General features: G+C 41.0%; 1 protein-coding gene and 1 long non-coding RNA gene across 3 annotated transcripts in view; one reads left to right on the top strand and one right to left on the bottom strand.

The window, feature by feature from the left end:
• The window catches only part of SLC44A1 (solute carrier family 44 member 1), a 66,630-nt gene extending 54,490 nt beyond the window's left edge, over nucleotides 1–12,140 (bottom strand). For both annotated transcript variants that reach the window (XM_064502348.1, XM_064502347.1), the window contains exon 1: nucleotides 11,861–12,140. In XM_064502348.1, coding sequence (XP_064358418.1) covers nucleotides 11,861–11,887 — 27 coding nt within the window. In that variant the 5' untranslated portion in view covers nucleotides 11,888–12,140. The remainder of the gene's footprint in view (nucleotides 1–11,860) is intronic.
• Nucleotides 12,141–12,194: 54 nt separating this feature from the next.
• Nucleotides 12,195–20,587, top strand: LOC112982056 (uncharacterized). Its single transcript, XR_003258897.2, has 2 exons — nucleotides 12,195–12,454; nucleotides 20,028–20,587. It is a non-coding gene; the product is annotated as an uncharacterized LOC112982056 (long non-coding RNA).
• Nucleotides 20,588–22,638: the final 2,051 nt, after the last annotated feature.

Below are 22,638 nucleotides of genomic sequence, written 5' to 3'. Positions count from 1 at the left end.
CAGTAGAACAATTCCTGCTGGTTTCTGTTCCTTAGGTTCTCTGATAAATAAGAATAATTTAGCTTTTGCTCCAGCCCCTTTTTTGACCTCATTCTGACCACTTACTTCACTAAGCTCATAGGAATGCAATAGCTTTGAATTAACTATCACTGTAAAATCAGCTGGTTAGATATATGAGTTTAAAAATTATTTGGAGAAAGACAAGTAGTTTCCTAAAGAAATGAAGTGTGTGTGATCTGTGCCAAAGAATTTTTTTATGTAAGTTACTAGCAGTTTGAATTATTATAAAAGGATTACATAACTAAGCTTTTCAAATAGCTTAAATTCATTTATTTTTTCCTCTCTGCTGAGAATCACAAAAAAAAAAAAGCTTGGAGTATTCATTCTGTTACCAGTTCTAACCAATTTCAGTAATGCTAAGAGTACTGAAAATTTGGGATAGCAAGCATTTCAGCTTTTTTTTCTAATTGAAGGATAGTTTTTATCGTGCTTTTAAAATTCTCAGGGACACTGTCACTGATGCAGCAGTTTAAGATCACATAAAACACCCTCCAGAGAACCACATTCATCTCATTATGTCCCCTTTAAATTCCTCTTTGTTCTATGACCTTGATCTAATAGCATCTGGATTCAGAATGTATGTGACCATAGCTGAATGTAGGAGAGTAAACAGGAATGACTCTTCTTGGAAACTATGCATGTATTTGTAACTCAAGGAATTCAGAAATGACTGTGTAGCTATTTGTCTACATAGGAGACAGCGCAAACAGTCACACTGTACACATGGCATTAATATACAGTGCTTGGAGGCAGAAAAGGATACTCATTCTGATCATGATCTTTTGCAGGAAATGGCCATACCTTTCCTAGGAAGAAGGCTGACTCTGATGACCTTCCAAAGCACCAGTTATTCAACTGATGGCATTCAGTTCTATAAACACCATGACCCAGTAATTACTTCATGAAAAAGAGTATTTGTCTACATGCACAGATGATTTAGTAGGTAATGACTGACTTGACCAAGTGTTTAAGACATCAGAATATAAAATTAAGATCTAACACATTGTTTCATGTTTTCAAACAAAAACATTACACAACTCTTAGCCTGTTAAAGAAACACCACAGAAAAACTTATACTGAGGGAGAGAGAAGAGACAGGGGCATTTAAAAGCTTCACTAACAACACACACAGGCTAGGGTTCCTGACAGTGCCAACACGAAGGTCCTGTTTGTTACTTCTAAAGAGAATGAAGTCTGTAATTATTCTACTATCTTCTACAACTCTGAAGAATGGATGACAGTTCCCCTAAAAAAAAAATACTCACCTCCGCACATACATACACTTGTGTGAGAAAAAAGAAACATCGCAAGTAAACTAGCTCCATATATAAAATCTTCACGCTGTGAATGCAGCATGTTTAAGTGCCCAAAACAAAGTCCTAAAGCTCTAAGACTATCTGCAGTATATGACCTCGAACAACCTCAATCATCTCATGATTTGTTAAAGAAGCCCTTCAGTTTATTGCATCATGAATTCTAGGAACACTGTGCAAACCTGCCCTAGTTAAAACACTCAGCATTACCTACAGACTTCCTATCTATTACTCACTGTTGTTTAGACAAAATACCGAACAGCAGCTTGCTGCAGGCCACACAACATGGATTCCAGTTCTAAGGTTCACATTACAATTGATTTATTATAAATCAATTTATTGGCATTCCTCCATTATCAGGGCAGAAACATGCACCAGCAGACGCAGACTTCTACAATACTAGACCAGTTCCCTAGAAAAATGAACCCTACTGTACCAATAAAAATATCTTCATAACCACACGAAAGAAATCTTTAGCGTAGACTTGCCCTGAGCTGCCTTTGGGGAAGAGAAGTACTGCTCCTACTCCAAAAAGCCAAACATCCTCCCGATTTAAGAATTCTCCTGGGAGGTAGAGAAGGTGCTTGAAGTCCCCCAGACTTGTAGGATTGAAGCTACATCTCCCACTTCCAGGCACAAGTGAGCTCATGACTGTAATTTTACTAAAGAGTTAGGAAATACAAACACAAGTGGCAGTTATTTCTAAAAATAAAATTAAATAAAATAGACTGTTGTTTGCATGGGCCCTCTATTCCATGCTCTGGATAGCAAATCGACATGAACGTCTCCAAACCTTTCCAAAAGGGACAGTATTTCAGAAAATGCAAAACACAGTGGAGTCTAATGCCCATTTTCATTGCATTTCTGCTTCAATTATCATTCAAAAATGCTTTGTTTTCCAATATACTGCAAAGCAAGCATCAGTCAAAGTTCTACATTCTACTCAGAGCCACACAACAGAACTTTACATAGGTCCCCAAATCCCTATCTGCTTTAGCTCTAAATGGGGGCTACACACCTACATCACCACTTGTTCTCTGAGGCCTTCTCCACTGGAAAGATGCTTCTGTTCTTCATAAGAACAAAAATCAGAGTTCCTGCTGGGAAAAGAAGTTTTCTGGTGGTGTAATACTACTTTGAAGTTATTCACAAAAGGATAAGGAATTTATGCTGTGCTTCTCTTCAGAGACTAAGCGCACTATTAATGCAAGGCTTCCACATCTGCTACTTCACTTATGTTCTTCTACTCTTCACACAATATTTATTAGTTTTCAACATTATTTAAATAAAATTTAGAGCACACAATCTAACACTTCCAAGAATTAATATATTTCTTGATGGTGTAATAGAAAGATACTTACCTTGAAAATTCACACTCAGAGACTTCACTTCTGAATATGCCATATGGTTAATGTGTTGCATACCACCTTCCACTCATCTTTTCAGTCAATTCATATTAAATATTGTTTCTAAAATGCCTTTTTTCCTTTGCTTCCATCATAAAGATCCTACAACTTCAATATTTATCTTGAAACATAGCACAGCTGATTAAATCAAAAACAGACATGATCAGCACACCTGATATTTTAAAGCTAACGAAAAAGGCCATCTGCAGAGAAAAGCTCAGTCTTTAACCCTGAAAATGTTTCTCTTTTCATTACCTGTCATACCTCAGCACCTATCATAGGTGCTTATATGAAAGCAAGAATAAATACAGACATTGCACATAAATATCACAGTAATATTTTTCAGGTGGTCAAAATAACTATTTCAGTGTGTGTTTGGTATTTCCATGGTTCTTAATCTTTAAGACAAAGGAGCCACGCCAAAAGAAACAGTTCACTTTTAAAGACATTTTGCATCTACAAAGTTATTTCATCTATATTGAATCTATTTGTGCATCAATCTGCTTAACAGATTCTCAGATTCTATTCTCACTATGAGATTTTGCAAGTCCTAAATTACACAGTACTTTCAAGACTTGTACTAGTAAAACATTATCCAACTATAACATGCACTTAACTTCCAAATATATGTTAGCTTTGTCACAATATGACATTAGCAGAGGAAAAACAGCACAACAGAACCCTCAAATTAGAGGTTTCCACAGAAGATGAAGGACATTCCACAGAAAATGCTGCCCCTGCTTCTGTGAGCTCCCTTCATGTGTGATGAGTAATTTTCTCCAGATTATGATTTTTTTCATCCATTTAAAGTTTCTAAAGTTAGAATTCAAAAACAACATCACAGTTCTTGTAAGACCTTGTGGCCAGCACAATACTGCTGTGAAAAATAAAGATCTTGCCATATACTATAGGCATCTGCACCATTTTACTAGGTAATCTTTCAAAGAGCATCCTTCATTCAAACAGGTCTGTCAATGGAAGTGAGTACTACTGAAAAGAAATAAGTAAAAAGAAATAAGAAATCCCATCTAGACTCATAAGTTTCCTATAAAAACATCCTTAGAATGTTTTGAGAACTGTCAGTTGTGTTCCAAAGGAATTTAATTACTATGCTTTATTGCTTCCACTATAAGGTTCCATAATTTCTTTATTCTCCCTCTTGCTGAGCTGATATTGGTTCAAAAGTCACAGAATGACTAATATCCAGTATCAGAAACAATCCCACATCCCTCAAGGATGGTGCACTAAACAGTGCTAAAGACTAATAAGGAAAATCTACCAAAAAATACACAAAAGCAATAGAAAAACATTAAATCATGCATTCATCTGGCATTTACAATCTTTGCAGAAAGGCTTTCTACCTTTCAAAGGCAAAGGTCTTCTACTTGGCTGAGAGTTCTATGAAGTTAGCTCATACTAGCATGTGTTAACACATACACGGTCCTGGAGAAAACTTGTGACAATACACTGGACACTGGGGAAACAACTCTTGCACACATTGGTCATACAAAGCCAGAGCCATGCCAAAAACTGAGAAACCAATAAACATATTCAACCATATTTAAGGGCTGTCAACAGCACTAATAAAACTACCCAGAACCTCTTCTGTTTCCCCAGTGACGATCAAGACAACTTTGGTCTTACCTTTTGGGGGGAGGGGCTTACATGCCTTTTTAAATAAAAAATCCTGACTTGTAGGTCTAAAATTCTAGCATGACAAGAATAAAAACTGCTCAGGATTATTATAAGAGCACAGTGCCTGAGGACACTGAAAGGGTATTAGATTAATAAGAACCTACTCTTAAGAAGGCTCTGTCTGCTTTATAGAAGAAAGGGTAGGAGCAGAATAGAAAGGGAAATAATGTATCAAACTCTTAGCTTATTACATAAACATACTTCCTTAGAAGTAGGCAATCATTTTGCAGTTCCTCATAACAAACTAGGGGGAGTCTGACAAAGCATTTTGATGACAAGATTATCATGACCTTGAACAAAATATTTTAATGGCTCTCTTGTTTTGCTTTTACAGATCTGAAAATGATATTCAGAGTCCTCCTCTCAGTCAAACAATGTAGCTGGAAAACAGCAGGAGCAAAAATTTCAATTAAAAAAATCATCTCAAGGCTTAAATTCATACTCATGGTAAACACAGGCCTGCTTAAGTACATCGCATTTATTAAAACAAGTCATCAAACATCATTTATGTAATTTTATCTGCCTTGACAACTCACTTTACTCTAGCAATACAATCTTTCAAAGCTGAACTTCAAAATGAAAGATTTTAATTTTTCCTCTTTTTTTCTTCTCAAGTATGTATACAAGCATTCTTAAGGCTATCTCCATACTATTGTACATTGCTGTTCTACATTAGAAACTTGGAGCTGCTCATCTAGAAGATAAAGAGAGGGTACGGGACTGAAGACAAATGTAATGAATATTCTTTACCTCTTAAGTCTGTGAACGTCTAACGTCATTGGAAGACCTAGAAAAACTGTCCTATATTCACCAACACATAATTGTTCCCTAAAATGTACACATAAAAAAGCTCTGTGTACTGCTTCATCAAATAGAGGTGTAAATTACCAATTGGTTTAGTTAGTGGGTAGAGCCCATTTGGCAACACTCTTCATAACTTGCTTTTAGGACCAACGCATAAAAATTACATAGGATTTCCTACCAGCTTCTTGAAGTGAGAAAGATTCAAACACAAAACAAACATACAATTTCTGTTGAGCTGGTTTGCAAGTTCTAATGGTCACAAAAGAAACAACTGAAGCAACTTCAAGGGAACAAAAATCACAATTAGTCCAAAAGAGAAAAACACATGCATAGCAGCAGTCAGTACAAAGCTTGCCTTTAGAATAAACAACTGCATAAAGAGAGCTGAAAGCTTCACTACATCACAAAAAAAGGTATCATTTTTTCACCATGAGAAATAAGTGGTCAGTTTCACGATACTGATCTTTGGTTGACAACATTCTACATACCAGTTAGATTAAAATAGCATAAACTTTTAATCCAACATTCACTTTTCATTATGCAAGATGATTTAGATTTTTTTTTTAATATTCTCACTTTACAAAAAAAATCCTCTGATAAGAAAAAGCATTGACCACTATATCCTTAACACAAACTTTGTTTTTGAAGTGCTAAAAAGGTCACCCTTTGAATTAGCTAAGAAAAGGAAATACTGTTAAAGCATTTAAGACCTGACACATAACTGAAAGATAATCTAAACTATAGGAGCTAGAGCTCAGTGGGAAAAACCTCAATGAATTTGAAAAAAATGAAAAAAAATTACAAGTAGCTATGTAGCTAAAGTACCTCTTCTACACTAAGAAGAAAAGGAACTATTTGCATAGGTTGTGCAGTTGCCTGTAACAGCATTTTTAAAAAGTATACCCAGTGCTTCACAGGGAGAGAATGGGGCTCACAGATCAGAAACACCAAAAAAATGTAAACACAGCAACTTAGTGGGACACTTGACTCTAATACTGTACTTGGACCCTGCTTGTATGTTTCATCCTTTATATTTGGATTACTTGCCAGAGACGAGAATGGCAGCTTCATCTACTGTTAAAGTGTTGAATGGGAAATTCAAGATTTCAAGTTCCTGTCACAAATGCCCTGGATTAAGCTAATAACCAAGAAAGCTGCAAAAATAAAAAAGTATATCACAAGTTTTCTCATTTCCAGCACAAACAACAAGAACTCAGTAAACTGCTTTGTTATCTATAATGTCATGCAGAAGCAAATGCCTTTTAACTGTAATCAACAACTTCGAGAGTTCTGTCAAAGGATTCGACTTCGGAAGAACAGGAAGGGAGGGAGAAGAGACTGCATATTAAACTATTCCAAGACAAAGTATCTTAAGAAGGTCTGCTTCTTCCCACAGCTTGGTCCCTTTCATGAGCCACAAATATGTGTCCTCCCTGATATTACAATGGAACTTCCGTGGAGCTGAGCTATAAACCTGATACAAACCAGTGGAGCAATCTGAATTAAATTGTAAGAAAAGTTTGTTTGCTTGAAAAAAATCAAAAATAACAACAACAAAACCCAAACCCTGCCTGGATTACTTCAATCAATCAGATTTCCAGCAGAGCCACACAGTTACAGTGATAGGGGAGTGATGAACTCTTACGGTGTCTCCTACAAAGCCAGTTTATCATGGACTAGTACTGCGAGATAGCAAAAGATACTACTGAAAAAGGAGAGAAGTGGAAAAAAGGGAAAAAGAATATTGCCACAACCGCAAACTCCATTTTTCTTCAAGTAAACACTTAAAATTAATTATTCTATCAACTCTGAGCTTCAGTGCCATTTGCTCAAAAGACCTTAACATTCAAGAAGTAACAGTCACTTCTGAAAGAGAGAGAGGAAAAAAAAAAAGTTTTATAAAAATCCAGGGAAAACTTTAAGCTTTGGTGCACTGAATGAATCTGAATTCACCTACTTACAGAGAGTTTCTGTGTTACTTCTACTTTTACCTTTAGCATTCTTCCCAATCAGCAAAAGTAAGCAGAATCCATGCAGTGTTTTTTTATAGCTTCACAGAAGAGCCACAATATAAGAGATGCACGCAAACAGAAGCACCCACCTTAAAACCTGAGAATACAGACACGACCATGGAAGACAATGCACAGAAACCGACATTTAGGTATTAAAAAACAGCATAGCGAAATAGACAGAGGGTTTTTCCTTTTTTTTCTTTTTCCTCATCTCCTTTTCTTTATAAAATTTTCATCTCAAATAGGTCACTACACTTCAGCCAAACAACTGCAGTGGCTCTTTCAAGGAAACTGAAGTTTTAGGAGGATCAGTTCATCATAATTAATGAAGCGTACACAGGCTTTTCTTAGAAAAGGAAGGTGTAGTTAACTTTGCATGAGGTTTTGCTGAAAAGTTCAAGCTTCAAGATGGAGAGAGTCAAGGGAAAGCAAGCACAAAAAGCTACAGCAAAGTCTGCCTAAATAAGGAGGGAGAACATGAGCACCTAAAGAACAAAAGAGGATGGCACAGTTGTACCAGTGAGAGCATACAACAGCTAAACAAGAACTTTGGTTGTAATGATAAAGAACATGGAGAGAAAATTCCGTGCCAGAAATGAAATAACTTGGAACAAGCAACATCAACAAAAAAACCCCGCACACACACTCTATTCTTCTGGATTAAAGTCTCAACAGGCAAAATGACAGCAGAACAACAGCAGAGAATGAGTACATTCAAAATAAGACAGCCTGGTATGGTTGTACTCAGTTTAAGTTAACATCACTCATAACAGTTCAAGGTGAAGAATTTGGTAGAATAGGAGAAAAAGTGAAGTTAATGAAAGAAAAAAACACCCCAGAAGTACAAGCACAGACAGCAATACAGAAGAAAAAATAATCAGAAAATAGAAGGCACTGAAGAATAACAAGAGGACAGTATTACAGAAGCCCAGTGAGAATAAGACATCAAGATGTAGAGGATTACTGACAGTATCAAAAGCAACAGAGGCCAAGGAGGGTAAAAAAGGAGCGGAAGCCTTGCAACTTGGCCAAAAGAAGCCTGCAGAGGGCTTAATGCAGGCCATTTCAGCAGAGCACAGAAACTGAATTGGAAGGAATATGAAGAAGAGAATGTTTGATGACAGATGTATATTTTCCTCAAATTTGGAAAAGAAGGAAAGCAGACTAGGGTGACTGTCAAGTTTTAAGTCAGAATAAAACTGGAAAAGGAAAAAGATGGCAGCAAGAAGTTAAAAATGCACACGGGGGTAAAAAAAAAAGAAAAATATAATGAATGGGACTTTGGGGGCAAGCCAAGCAGTTAAAGTAGAAAAAGCAGGCAGCAAACAGCAGAATCCACCACTGTAAATAGTAGGCAAGAGAAAAGGTAAATATGTCAACTTTAATCAGTTTTTTCCCTGAAAACTTTTCGATTCTGCAGGGAAAGAAAACCAGAAGGAGCTTCAGACAAAGCTGCAGACAGACTGCAAAACAAAGAAACTGGGAAATGCACTGGGGGAAAAAAAGAGGGGGGCAATTTAGGAAGAAATAAGAGTTAGGAGGGAGACATGAGAGAAATTTACCTGATTCAACAACCAGTCACAGGTAGATGCATTATTATAAATAAGATGAGGTGACCGTGACGAGAAAGGGACTTGGAGATACAGTGAACACATACAGATATGGCTGGCAAAGTCAAAGTAGAAGCAACCACTGTTCTCAGAAATAGAAATGAGGATTAGCAGATGCATATCAAACAGGCAAGAGAGCTGAATAATAAACATAATGAGAAAACAACCTGGAAAACAAAATGATGAGGAATGAGGGTGAGGAGTCATGATAAGAGGAGAGACTGTGTGTCAAAGTCTGAGATTCATCAAGCTTTCTGTGCTTGCTGTCTCTTGACTCTCTCCATCTTGAAGCTTGAACTTGTCAGCTAAATTGGAAAAAATAAGAAGCAAGTGAGGCAACATGGAAGAAGAGGATCTGATGAAACCCTGCTCAAGGAAAGCTTAAGAGGGAATGATGGAGGGTGATAGTATAAGACAAGGGTAATGAGGAACCCAACATTTATTGTTAATGGTAAAGGGAGGATAAGAGAGACATTAGACTCTAATGCAATACTGTACTGTTTGATAACAAGGTTCTTGCAATCAATACACCAGACAAAACTGTTGCTGATAAAATATTCAGCAGCTAGCCTTTGATTTGGATTTCCTCAAGAGATACACAATTGCTCATGGTTAAGGAATTAGATAATCAACCATTCTTTATACTTCAGTTATATATAAGGGACACTATCCCACATCCCACCGCACATAAGGAAGACAAAAGAAAGATTCAGCAGTGTACTATTAACATCACAAGTCCTGAAAGGGGAACATAAATTTCACTGAAAAACAGAATCAGTTAGTTGAAGCCTATGAACAAACCAAATATTGTAAACATCTAATCCTCTATTTCTTTTGCTTTCAGTCTAATGCTATCCAGAGATAAGGCTGTTTTTTCTTTAAAAAAAATAACAACAGGGAACAGCAATACAAATTCATAAAGAACCTGCTATAAAGAGGCTATTAAACACCTACAAAAAGCAATTTGTACCTTTACAGAAAATGAGGCTGGAAAAGACCTAAAAATATCACCAACTTAACTCTCAGTGCTACAAGTCTGTATCAGCTCTACATAAGCCATTCCTGACAGATGTTCACCCAACACGTATCTTAGCAAACCTCAAGCAATACAGACTCCACAATCTCTCTCCTAGCAGTCTACTGCAGTGCTTCACCAACTAGAGAATTTTAAAATTTTCCCCTAACATTTGGCACAGATCTTTTTCTGAGATTCAAAACCCTTTCCCTACGTATTCAGATCATTCCCTTCCTCTCTGCAGCAAAATTTGCCGTATGCAACTGGACTGCTCTCTGCAGTGTTTAGCATCGGAAGGACAGAATCCTTACAATAATAGTAGTAGTAGTAATAATAATAATAATAATAATAATAATAGCCTGCCGAAGGATGAGCTACAACAACTCATCTCTGTGATGAGTCATCTGGGACAGCAGAGACGGACTTTCCCGCATAAGCACTCTGCTGGAAACTGGATTCTGCCACCACACAGCCAAAGGAAACTAACATTCACAAGCAAACAAGGCACAGCCATAGTGTTAGTCATGACCATTCCACATAGTGCTTCCAGAAAGCAGCCAAGCAAAGAACAATACCGTCCTTGTTGTGTTGTTCAAAGGGAAAGTTAAAATGGAAAGGAGAGCTGCAAACTGGAGCACTGGCAGAGCTCCTGATTGTGCCTTTTTTGGCACCACCACTGGAGGGGGGGAGGGAAGGAGGGAAAGAGAGTCGGTAAGGGCAAAGGAGAGCAAGCAGGGAGGGGGAAGAAAGAAAAACTTAGCTAGGAAATACAAAAGCAGAGATGCTTATGGGGGCAACCACAATCGAGGAAAAGGATGCAAGGAAGCATCTGGGTTTCATGGGGGTGGGTGGGGAAGAGGACTGGTATTAGGACCTTCTTTTCCAGAGGAAGGGGACCTGGGAGAGGCCCTGCACATGGCAAGTTTCCTCCCAAGAGACAGCTACTCTTCCCGGAGGGAGCAGGGAGATATTGCAGAAGGCGCCCTGCAGAAGCTACAAGGAAGGGCATGGGGGTGGGGGAGTGCAAGGAGGCAGGGCAGGGGGTCAAGGGAGCGCAGAGCCACGGGAGGGGTGTGCAAGGCACAGCCGGCACAGCAGGGCAGAGGTGCGCTGCCACGGCGGGGGAGCAGAGCAGGGCTTCGCATAGCGAAGACTGCAGAGCTATGGCGGGGTGCAGGGGGAGATGGGGTGGCAGGTGGTGCAGAGCCATAGGGAAAGCAGAGCTTGGCAAGGGGTGAAGAGCAATGCAGAGGATGGAGGGCACAGTGAGGGGGGAGCAGGGCATGGCAAGGAGGAAGCATGGGTTAGGGGTGCAGAGCCATGAGGAATGGGGCTTTGGTGGGGGGCAAGGGGCGCACAGCCCCAAGGGGGGGCAGAGCTATAGCAGAGAGCAAGAGGATGCACAGTTATGGGAGAGTAGGGCGGGGGGGCAGGGGGCAGGAGGGCACAGCCACAGAAAAGCAGGGCTTGGTGGCTGGGGGGACATCTACGGCAGAGCAGGGCTATGGGGGGGGGGATCCACGGCAGAGCAGGGCTATTGGGGGGGGGAACATCCACGGCAGAGCAGGGCTATGGGGAGGGGGGACATCCACGGCAGAGCAGGGCTATGGGGAGGGGGGACATCCACGGCAGAGCAGGGTTATGGGGGGGGGGACATCCACGGCAGAGCAGGGCTATTGGGGGGGGGGGGCAAGGGGGGCACAGCCAGGGCAGAGCAGGGCTACAGCGGAGCAGGATGAAGGCGGGGGGGGGGGGAAAGGGGGCTACGGGAGGGCAGGGGGCGCAGCGCCACGGCGGGGCAGGGGGTGCCCAGCTCAGGGAAGCGGAGCTGAGGCGCGAGGAGCAGCGCCACAGCGCGGAGCCACCGCCGGGGCCGGGAAGAGGCCCGGAAGCGGGGCCGGGGTGGCGGGGCGGCGGGGCCTCCCCCCGGGCGCGGGCCGCTCACCTGCGCGGCGGAGCTGCAGCAGCCCATGGCGTCCGCGGGTCTCTGCCCCGGCCGTGCGCGCTAGGCGCCAGGCGGCGGCGGCGGGCAGGCGCTGGGCATCCACCCGCCGCGACGGCCCGCCCCGAGGCGGCGGCACGGAGCGAGGCGGCGCGGGGGACCGTTGGGGAACCGTTGGGCCCGTCAGGCGCGCGCGGCTGCAGCGCCAGCCCCGCCGCGGCGCCCCCCCATCCTCCCCCCGCGGAGGCGGCGTTGGGCGGGGCTGCGGGCGGAGGGGCGGGGTTTTGTGGCGGGGGCGGGGTTTAGCGGCGGAGGGGGCGGGGACTGCGGCGATGGGGCGGGGCCGCGGGACCGCGGCGCTGCGGGCGCTGCGTGCCAGCCAGGGGGACGGGCCGCGCCCCCCCACTTCCGCTCCGCCGCTTCCGGTTTTCCCGCGTTGCCATGGCAACGGCAGAGCCCGCGGGGTTGCTCAGTCCTGCCGTTGGCAAAAAATGCTTCAAAGCTCCTGGGTGAGCGTGGTTGTGAGTGGCAGCGAGGGCAGCAGCTCTGCTCAGTGTGAGAAAGGATGCTCTCTGGGAACTGCCAGGCCCTGTCCAGGTAGGTTTATCGGCCTAGTAGTTCTGTTCGAACAGAGCCCAAACATCTTAGGTGACGCTTTAAATTAAGAGGAAAAAAAGAGCAGTTCTGAGGTTTGCCGATTCCACAGCAGGTTTAACTCAATCAGCGTAATAAGAACATCTCTGACTAGGCATAACACCACAGTGGCTTAAGCCTAAACTGATCCTTTGGCAGGCAGGATGAGGCGAAATAGGCCTTCTGCCTGGAGACGTTAAACAGACTTCCCAAATAGGAGTAAAACCGGCGTGTGTGAATCATGAATCATATTTTTTCTGTCCTCAGTGTGATCAGAAATGACAACTCACAATTTTCAGGTCATATTTTCTAGTGCTTGATTAAAATATCTTTTTACCATTTACCTGTACATGGTCATTATTTCTGATTTTTCCACCTCATTCTATCAAAATACTTCAACTGATCATAATCAAAAATGTGACCATCAAAGAACTCTTTTTTTGCTGGAAAAACTCTTAAGGAGGCATGCTTCTTTTGCGATTGACAAAACAATGGATAATAAATTAACTAACTCACTTCTTGTGTAACTTTGAATGTGTCACTTGCATTCCTCTGCACCTCAGTTTTGCAATTTATAAAATAAGATTGACCATGTTTGTTCCAGCGTTTGTCTCTTTCATTTCCTTCAGTGGCAACTGGGTGATTTCTCTGCCATAAATGTGATTCAGTCTGTCTGTTAAATATATCAAATTGAATTTTTTGAGGTAGTCCTCATGTTTCTTTCAGTACATCTTAATTGTTGTCATAATAATTACATACTGCCTCCTGTTTTCCATACACTTGCAGACTGCACATGTTCAGCATGATAATCAGAAGATAGTAATTGAGTAAGTACAGTCCCTGCCTTCAAAATTTATGGATGCTTAAAAAATCATTTTAGCCAATAATCAAAAGCTCTGTGCAGCTATGTAGGGAGAATGGTGGATTTATAGTATCCTAGTTCTTCATTGGCTGGAGGAACCTTTGTGGAAAAGCTTGTAAAGGTATATCAACTGTAACATAGATAACTGGAGTTCAGTGCAAGTTTTTCACAACTGGAAAAAGTATTCCAAGAAATCTCAGCATTAGAAATAATAGAATAATTGCCCGTATTGTGCTTGTGCCCAAGGAAATTAGTTGCCTTTTGAGGTGGATGCAGTACTAGAAGCAGCAACAGCAGCAGTCTGGCTTTCATTAGCATAACTGTGCTTTGTTTGGACAACCACACAAAGGTAGAAGAAAAGTTAAAAGGTTCTATCTTACTCATTTTTGTACTTGCTTTTATATTCATTCAGATTAGTATTTCTGGAAGAAAATGGAAGGGATTGAAATGGGCAATGCTGAATCATAGTTCAGAAGTAAAAAAGTTGAATTTAAAGCATATGCTTAAGTGCATTTTTTGAATTGTGCTTTAGGATTCCATTGTGAACCTGATTATAATCTGCTCTAAGGCACCTTTACAGCACAAGCTGTTACAGGGTAAGTCTGACTGTCCGGAGTTAGTGTTAAAAAGAATCTTGCTTTTTTCCATAACAGATTTGAGTCTGCCCTTCTCCCCTCAGCCAGAAAGGATCAGTTTTATCTATATTTTCATTTCATTGCTACACTAAAAATGACACGTTAGAATTTTTCAAGCACCATCTGGCACTGAGAAAAGGAGAAGGCAACAGAGAGAAGGCCCTAAAATGAAAAAATGCCTTCAGTACTCAAGTTAAATAAATAGTAAGCTTATATCAAGACTGTTTCCATTCCAGAAAGTGTAAGAGGACAAGAAATAAGGTAAGGAAATGTTGCAGAAAGCATGATTTATGTGAAAATATTTACCTTTCCTCACAGATACAGGATCCTGACCTTAGGCACCCATATTTAAAACACCTACAAATTTTCCAAAGATGCAGAGCAACATACAGCTTCTGTTTCAAATTGATGAGAGAAGTGCCTTTAAAATAGCAGTAAATGAAATTCAGACATTTTGGATGTGTTCCTAAGAACATATTTTTCAGGTGGGATTTTTCCCTTTTCAAAAAGGAAATCAAGATTGACAGGAGTTGATGGATGCATGGCACTTCTGTAAGTCTCTAGCTAATCTATGGATACATGTGTAGGAATTATGCAAACTGGGATCCTCAATTTCAAATGAATCTTGATGCCTGTTTATATATATTGGTGCTTAATTTTTTAAATATGGGGCAGGCATTGTGTAAAAATAAACTGCATTTCAACTTTTCGATATACTCACTTTAAAGGTGAATATGATCAACACAGAGAACAACCATAAGAGATTTTTTTCAGATAACCAGTTATAACCAACAGTGAGGCTGGGACCTTTAAAATGCATTATACAGGAAAAATGCCCAGTGAAATCCAGTGCAAAAGCTCTCCTACGTATTTCCATTAGCTGTCACTGCCAGCTGCACTGGCTATATATATACTGCTAACTGAAGTATGAAATGAATTATGTTGAGCTCTTTGATAGTCCTGTCTTTCTATCTACCTTGCTGGCATAACTCACCCTCAAAGTTTCAAAACAGTATTTTCAAGGGATCATGCATAGGATACCCGTCAGTGTTTCAGCTTCACCAGTTACTGCTCACCTACAGTACCTGAATGAGGATTTATATCAACGATAAAGCACCATGTTCCATCTTAAGCCTGCACCTGAGTTGAATGCCAATTTTGCGTCTACTGTAGATGTTATCATCAACTAATAGCCTGGACTTGTGCCAGTTTAGCAACCTCTTTTTGGCCATTACTATAGCTAAACTGTAAAATCCATCACAGCTTGACTCACCTTCTGTAGAATGATGTCTCTACTCTTTCCCTCACATACAAAGTGCTATACAGAAAGCCAGAGTCACACAGCACATTGAATATATGTTTCCTCTCTCATCTTACTCCCAGAATAAGCTGAATTTTTTCTGATGAATGTGTCCTTGCCCGATGTTAAGAAGTGAAGAGTGGAACAGTGTGTCCGCTCACAGCTTCTCTTCCCATCTTCCCTAAGAAAACAAATGACAGGTCCCTTTCACGTAGTTTTTTTATGCAATGATTCTTCTCTCGGAGATTTACTGCAGCAGCTTTACAAGAGATTTGTGGCAAGCAGTGCTCCGTCTGTAGTCTTACATCCCCAGTGCCAGAGCCATAATTCTCCAGGAGTGAAATGACAGAAGATCATAATGGCTAATCATGTATTATGATGATACTGTCTCTACAGGAGAAATTGCACTTGGCTTTCAGTGTCTCATTTGGGAAAAAAAAAACCTTTCTTACAAAGCTGAAACGAATTATATTTTCCTGGTTGGGACCATGACATCAATTGGAACCCCCCACCATGCATCAGGAGTGTCCCACCCATTTTAAAAAATGTTTTCTGAAAACTGGATTTCTCAAGGGGTTGGATATGGGATATGGAAGCTTTCAGCTGCAAATTGCTAGCATGATTCTGTCTTAGGTTGATAAAAATTTAAATGTCTGACAATCATTTGGCTTGTGTGAAACGCATCTCTTGATGCACAGGTATCCAACACCAGAATGAAACCTAACTGGTTTTAAATGGTGCAAAACAACATTATACTGTGTTTTAATGCAGAAAAGATAGATATTTTACTTTCATTATAGCATAAGTGGAGTACGGTGGGCAGAAAGCCTATGCTTAAGTAGGAGTTTTTGCCAATACACTAGTATTCATGAAAATATTCTTCTTTTTAAGAGTTTTGAAAGTTTTCGATAGCCATCAATGGCCACCACCTCCATTGCACCAAAAAGACAGTATCTCCAAGAGCATAATGCACCGAAACCTTGATTGATAGTTGTGGAAGAAAGATTTCACCTTCCTGATTGATTCAGAAAGCTTTCTGCTGTTCTTTTTTTTCACCTGGAGTCTCCAGTCTCAAAGTGAAACAAACTTAGCCTGATTGATTTGTGGGGCTGCAGCAAAAAGCAGAACCACAGCAAGCTTTCAGCTGACTTACCCAGTAAGTTCACTGGACTGATCTGTTCCTCTGGGGTCAGACAGGCAGCAAGAAAATAATCTTAGCTTTAACTTGTGAGAGCTCAGACTTCCTTAGCAACATGCAACTTTTCTTGGTCAGGAAGAATTCAATAAAATTCCTTCCACTCTAATTGCAAAGCAGGACAATTCAAATGCTTTAAAAATGTCTGAGTTAAATTTATAACTGACATAATCCTCACTGTACAAGCCTGGAGTACATGAGATACAGGTTCAATTCTCTTCTCTGTAACTGGCATCCTTACACTCCTATCACTCCTAAATCCTGCATTGTTATCAGTGGATGAAGGATGACAGCCTGTTTGTTCACAGGCCAAATTATGGAGTTGCAAAGAAAAAATGTGTGATTGTGTATTTGAACAGATGAAGAAAAATCAGAAACATTGAGGCTAGGCACATAGGATGGGATCTCTAAAAATACACAGCACTGCCAAGCATTCATGGGTGTAAATTTATAGGTAGGTGGAAGAAGTCAGCAGTCTCTTAATAAGCTGAGCTAGTCTATTAGGAGAGGGAGGACTACATATGGGTTGTAACGCTTATTCCCTTGCTGGTGCAAATTTTTAGTTTGCATGATCCAACTCCTCACTTCCAGTAACAGCAAGGCTGGATCTGCACCCACTTTTCAGTGAGCAGTTAGCCCAACGCTGAGCTCACTTGAAAGTCACATTGCTTACTTAAGAAAATATTTTCATCTTGGCATCTTGGCAGAACTTGTATGGCCTAGCTGGTCCAGTTGGAGGACTTACATCCTAACTGGTCCTTTACAGCCGTATGCTACTGTGAGCAATATATATGCCTCCAGCAGATGCAATAGGTTGAATGCTCAGCAGCATTAGATACCGGGCCACTTGTGTTGCTAAAAACAAGCTTGTGCCTGCTGATTTCAGGGGTAAAGTGTTCATTATTTAATTCACTTCCATTGCAGCTCTATAGAAGACATTGATAATGTTAGGAATCTCATAGGTGAAAATCTTTTTCTTTAGGAGCGAATTTAGCTGCCTGTCCCGATGCCACCCATGGAAATAACGGATTTAAAGTGTTCTGACAGAGCACATATCAAAGGAATAGCATATATAGTTTCCTCTGGGATTCCTGGAGTAATAAGAAGTGATATTTCAGTGATTACTCGAGCAAAACAGCACTTGTTTTTCTAGAGCAATATTTGCTAACAGGAAGTCATTCCGTGATTATGCAGAACTGAGGCCTAAGTTTAGCAAGACATGTTTAACTGTAGTAGCTCCACAAAAGTCCATGATATTATCTGTATGCTTACCTTTAAGCTCGTGTCTAAGTGCTTTGCTAAATGAAGGCCTAAAAATGATCATAAGAATTGTTTAAAAATCTGATCTAGTGTTGCACTGATCTTTCTGCCTACTATGATTTTCAAGATGAGCAAAATCTTAAATTTGTTCTCTTCATTTAGATGCCTAGATAAAACTCTTCTAGAGTTCAGGTCCCAAATATTCGCATTGCTCCATTCCAGCTGGATCAGATTTCTCTGTAATACCTATTGTTTTTGAACTGGACTGTGGCTTGCAAAAGGCTATGGTCAGGGCAATAACATGCTACAGTGACACAAATAAAATACATCTACTGTGTACTGCACTGCGATAGACATCTGTCTCATTGAGTAATTCCTATAACAACTTTTTTTCTCAACAGAATAGCATTGAAAAGCTTGGAGCTTTTGTGCATTGCATACAAATTACGCCAGAACCGTGAGCTGCAGTGGCAATCCTGGCTCCTTTTCGCTATGAGCTGGATAAGCTGAGATGAGATGAGATTTGACAAAAGGCAAGATGACCACAACTGCGTTATAGGTTGTGTACCATCAACTCCCTACAAGAAAATCTGTTGTGAAAAGAGTGAGGGGGAAGACGAGTAACGGGATTGAACCACACAAAGTCCAGCAGCATAGTCTTATCTGTTCCCTCAATGTGGGCTAGTAAATGGATAGCGCTGTGTGTTGTTTGGTAGATCTTTGGTGGTCAAGAGAGCTGTCTGTTTCAGGATCTGCTGATGGCTTGCGTTGCTAGCTTATTCCACCTCTGCAACTGCCTCTGTTATGCCTTTAACAAAATGAAATAGGATAGCAACATTACTAAATGCCTTTAGAGAATGCTTTGAGGTCCTCAGGAGAAAAGAGTTTTACATCTGTGAACCAGTAGGACAAGATTCTCAGCTGGCCCACATGCCAGCCTTGCTCATACTAGCAGCTGTAAAGTTTAGGGCCACAAAAAGCTGTGGTAGAAAAAAAAAATCCTTGTTTATCTGTAATCTTCACTGTGGTATAAACTCCAAGAAAAAATATTGATGGCAGAAAGATGTTCTTGAGAAGAGCAGGTCCTATTAACTTTGAACCTTTCGTCTTGTCAGCATTTTGTCAGTCTTTTTACCTGGAGGCTATGGCAGGCCTGCAGAATTTACAGGGATACAGTTGCTTCTGACTGTTTATTCAAACTCACAAGTATTTCACATGAAGATGATCAGTTAAAAATTTTGTTTTGTTTTGTTTTGTTTTGTTCTGGCTACGTCTGTTTCATTTGGCAAAGTATTCCACAGAATGCTGGAATAGCATCCATATTTTATAATGTGTAGAAAGCTAGGATTTGTCTGTGGGGATGCTTTTTCTTTGCCTTTTCCATAATCATTAACTTAACAGTGCTCCAGAATGTTTTGGTTTCTCTTTCTTTGATCCTGACGCAGCTCAAACTCCAGCCTCCAGTTACCTGCACCAACTTTGCCTGGTATTAATGTTTCCATGGGCTATTGTTTAACTCCCTGGCTAAAAGCAAGAAAATTGGCTGTAGACAATTGGCTGACACACCCAACCTGGCATGGCTTCTCTTAAAGAGGCTACGCTAAGAAATAGCTCTCATGCTGTGACATCATCACAGTCATGACAGACACAGGCAGAAATGTTTAACTTTAAATTTTGCAGAATTAATGATCATGCAATTAGTGATGCAGAGCTGAGACATACAGGGTGGGGGAACCCAGGCAGCCCTAAAAGACCACAGGGGAAGATGGGACAAGATCTAGTAACTGACTGAAGAGAGTCTCTTTCTTCCTTCTGTCACTGTGCTGGTGAAATTTGACATTTGATAAACGAAATAACCCACTGATTACATTTCAGAAACCTGGCAGAAGCAGCTAGAAGGGCGTTGTCCATAAAGACTCCAGCAGGTCCTGTATAGAAATAGTGCAGCTTTACCAGTGCTCAAGGCACACTGAAAAACCTGCAGGGTAGAGAGGGCAGTGACCAGTGTGGCTTTCTTATAGCTGTCTCTGGTAGGAGGATTGGGGAGGAGTAAAAACAAGTGTGTCCATTTGTAATTCAAGAGATCTGGTGAGATAGTTTTTAAGCTGAAAGATGGAAAATATTTAGAGATGGAAGAAGTGACTTTTTTTTTTTTAAACAGTGCTGAAGCTATGTCATTTATTTTAGATAGGTGAGGTCTGTATGATGCTTGTAATATCTGATTACCAGAAAGCCTCTTGCAAGTTTTAGAAGTAAATGAGGAAACCTCTCTTGTCTTGCTCCAGATCCTCCACGATCCCACCCTTGACCCTGCCTTGCCAGTGGAACTGCCCGGACAGACCTTGGACCTGTCTCATCGCCACGGGCCAGCTGGGTGCTCACAGGCTGCATCTGACCTGACCACTGCCTCCGGCCCTCGGCCTGGCCCAGCCGGGCAACTCTGTACCCGGCTCCTTGCTGGGGCGGTCACTGCCTGCGCCAGCCTTGCTACCAAGCTCGTCGTCCTTGTGGAGCATCCCGCTCTCGCTGCACCCTGACACATGGTGCATTCTGGACAGGTTTACAGTATGGCAAGTCTGTCTGTGGAAGCAGAAGCAACAAAGGAATGAATGCACTGAGAGGCAGAAAGATTTGTGAGTAGATCAAGGAAATACTGGTTCTCAGATACTCACATGGCTTATGTTGGATGTTGGACTTTACACGATAAAACCTGCTTACCAATGGGAAACTATGGCCATCCCACAGGGACAGAGTTCAATAGCTGTATGTTCTGCAACAGGATAAAATGGAATTGACTCCAAGATTTTTCTTTTTAAAAAAATAAAAAAGCTGCTTTATGAGTTGATCAGCTAATTGCTAAGTTTTTTTAGAACTCTTTCTCTGCTCTTCACTCATTTCCTCAGTGGATACCTTGCCCATCGCACAGCAGGTTATGTTAGAGTTAATGTCCAAAGGCGTATTCTAATATAGATCAGACATTGCACTTTAGGCATGGAAATTGTTTTCTGAGCGATTTATGTCAAAGTATACCCACAAGAAGTTTCAGTTTCAAAGAACTTGGTTTTCACTGAAAAACTGCGCAGTTGAAAGATTTCTTACAATAAGAGAATTGCAGTAAAAGTGATGTAAAATAGAAGTCTCAAAGTGCTGCAGTTGTGATCAAGAGACTTGTGTTCCTTTTAGCTTTTATTCCATCAAGCATTTGCCAAACAGCTCAGAGGCTTTCTCACTGTGAAGCTTCTCTGATCAGAGCTTACAGTTCAACAAGTCTCCAAAGTGGGGGAACTGCCCAAGTTTTGCTATTGCACTTCAGGGACTACATCCTCTAATGGGTGGATCTAGCTTTTGGGGATGGGGGAGGCTAAACTGTGAAAGGTTAAGATGAGCTGCCCACATTTGGTCCTTCTTTAAAACAACTCCTTTGTTATACTGGGCTGCCTGTGGAGTTTTTTCCTGAGACCGTTCTGCAGCTGCAGCTTATGCTCAGAGGAAAAATACCCTCCCTCTCAGCATACTACATTAGCATGAGGGAGCACACTAGCTTCACAGTGCAGTTTCATTCTGCTGTGAGGAGGTTTTGCTTTACCAGTGCTTTACCATCATGAAATCCATTAAACGGGTGTTACATAGTGTGTGTGATATAATGCTAAAGAAGAAGCAGAAGAGCTTCCCCCACTCTAAGTAGAGAGGATATGAGCTCCTGCTCTTCTTGTGTTTTCTTTGACCCAGGTGTGAATGAATACCTCTTGCAATAGTCATTCCTCCCTGTGAGATTCTGGGTGGGCATGAGATATTAACTGGTACTTCATTAGGTTCCTTATGGTTGCCACTTCAGTAATACGTTATCCAGAGCTGTCTGATTGTGACATTCGCTTTTGAGCTTTTTCCCTTTCTACCAGGAAAAAAAAAAAGGAATTCTCGGAGGGAATAAATGTATAGCTCCCTGTCTATGTCTCTCTGTTCTGGTGTGCCTCAATGCTCAGGGGTAGGAAAGTTGTACCCAATTCTGAGTTGCAGGCTAGTGACACTTTTAACATATGAAGAACTGGAAATGCTTTTGTTCCAGGTTCAATGCGCAGTGAACGTCAAACCGACTTTTCACCACATGCTTTCTGGAGGCCTCAGTGCTTTGGTTCTGATTTCCTTTCTTTAAAACAAACACCATCCCCACCACCACCACCACCACTCAGTATTAGCTCTGAAAATCAGATCTTTTTAGGGCATCTCAGTTTGGAGAACCAACATCATGAGTCACTCAGAGACCACTGAACATCTGTAGTGTAGATCCAGGAATACCCAGGCCAACTCTCAAATTTTTAAACCTGGGATTCGGCATGTAGGACAGTATGGTTCAAAACACCTGTGTGGCCTGTGCATCCACATCTGGAAACAGTCTGCCCAAAATAATAGGACAGCTCAGCTGACTTGAACCTTTTGGATTTACCACTTCAGAGATCTCCATTGTGCCCCAAAGAAATAGCTGCTGTCTTTACAAAGTGTGCCCACTGAGGTCCTTAGCATAGATAATTAATAACCAAAGCATGTTTTGACTCTCCTCTGGTAACCCTTTAACTTCCCACTTTTTCCTCACCATTACTTTCTGAAGCCAATTTGTTATTGAAACAAATGCTGCCTTAGTTGTTCAGCTTTCAAATTGTAGCAAGAATTCCCTATTCCCTGAACAAAAAAGGGCAAGCTGAGAAACCAGAAGGAGCTACAGGAAAAATACGTACTGTGGAATAAGAATCTGGTATCCTTCTCTCTCCTAGCAGCATCTTGATGTATTTAATTGTTCTAATACATGATTTAATCACCAAGAATGTAAAATTTCAATTTTGCATGAGAGTATGGAGAAGAAAAAAACAAAGCGTTTGGGTTTCTGTTGATTTACAAACA

Source organism: Dromaius novaehollandiae, chromosome Z (assembly GCF_036370855.1).
Source record: "Dromaius novaehollandiae isolate bDroNov1 chromosome Z, bDroNov1.hap1, whole genome shotgun sequence".
NCBI classification, from domain to species: Eukaryota; Metazoa; Chordata; class Aves; order Casuariiformes; family Dromaiidae; genus Dromaius; species Dromaius novaehollandiae.
The sequence above is the reverse complement of the archived record's forward strand: the minus strand, read 5'-3'. Positions and strand labels throughout refer to the sequence as shown.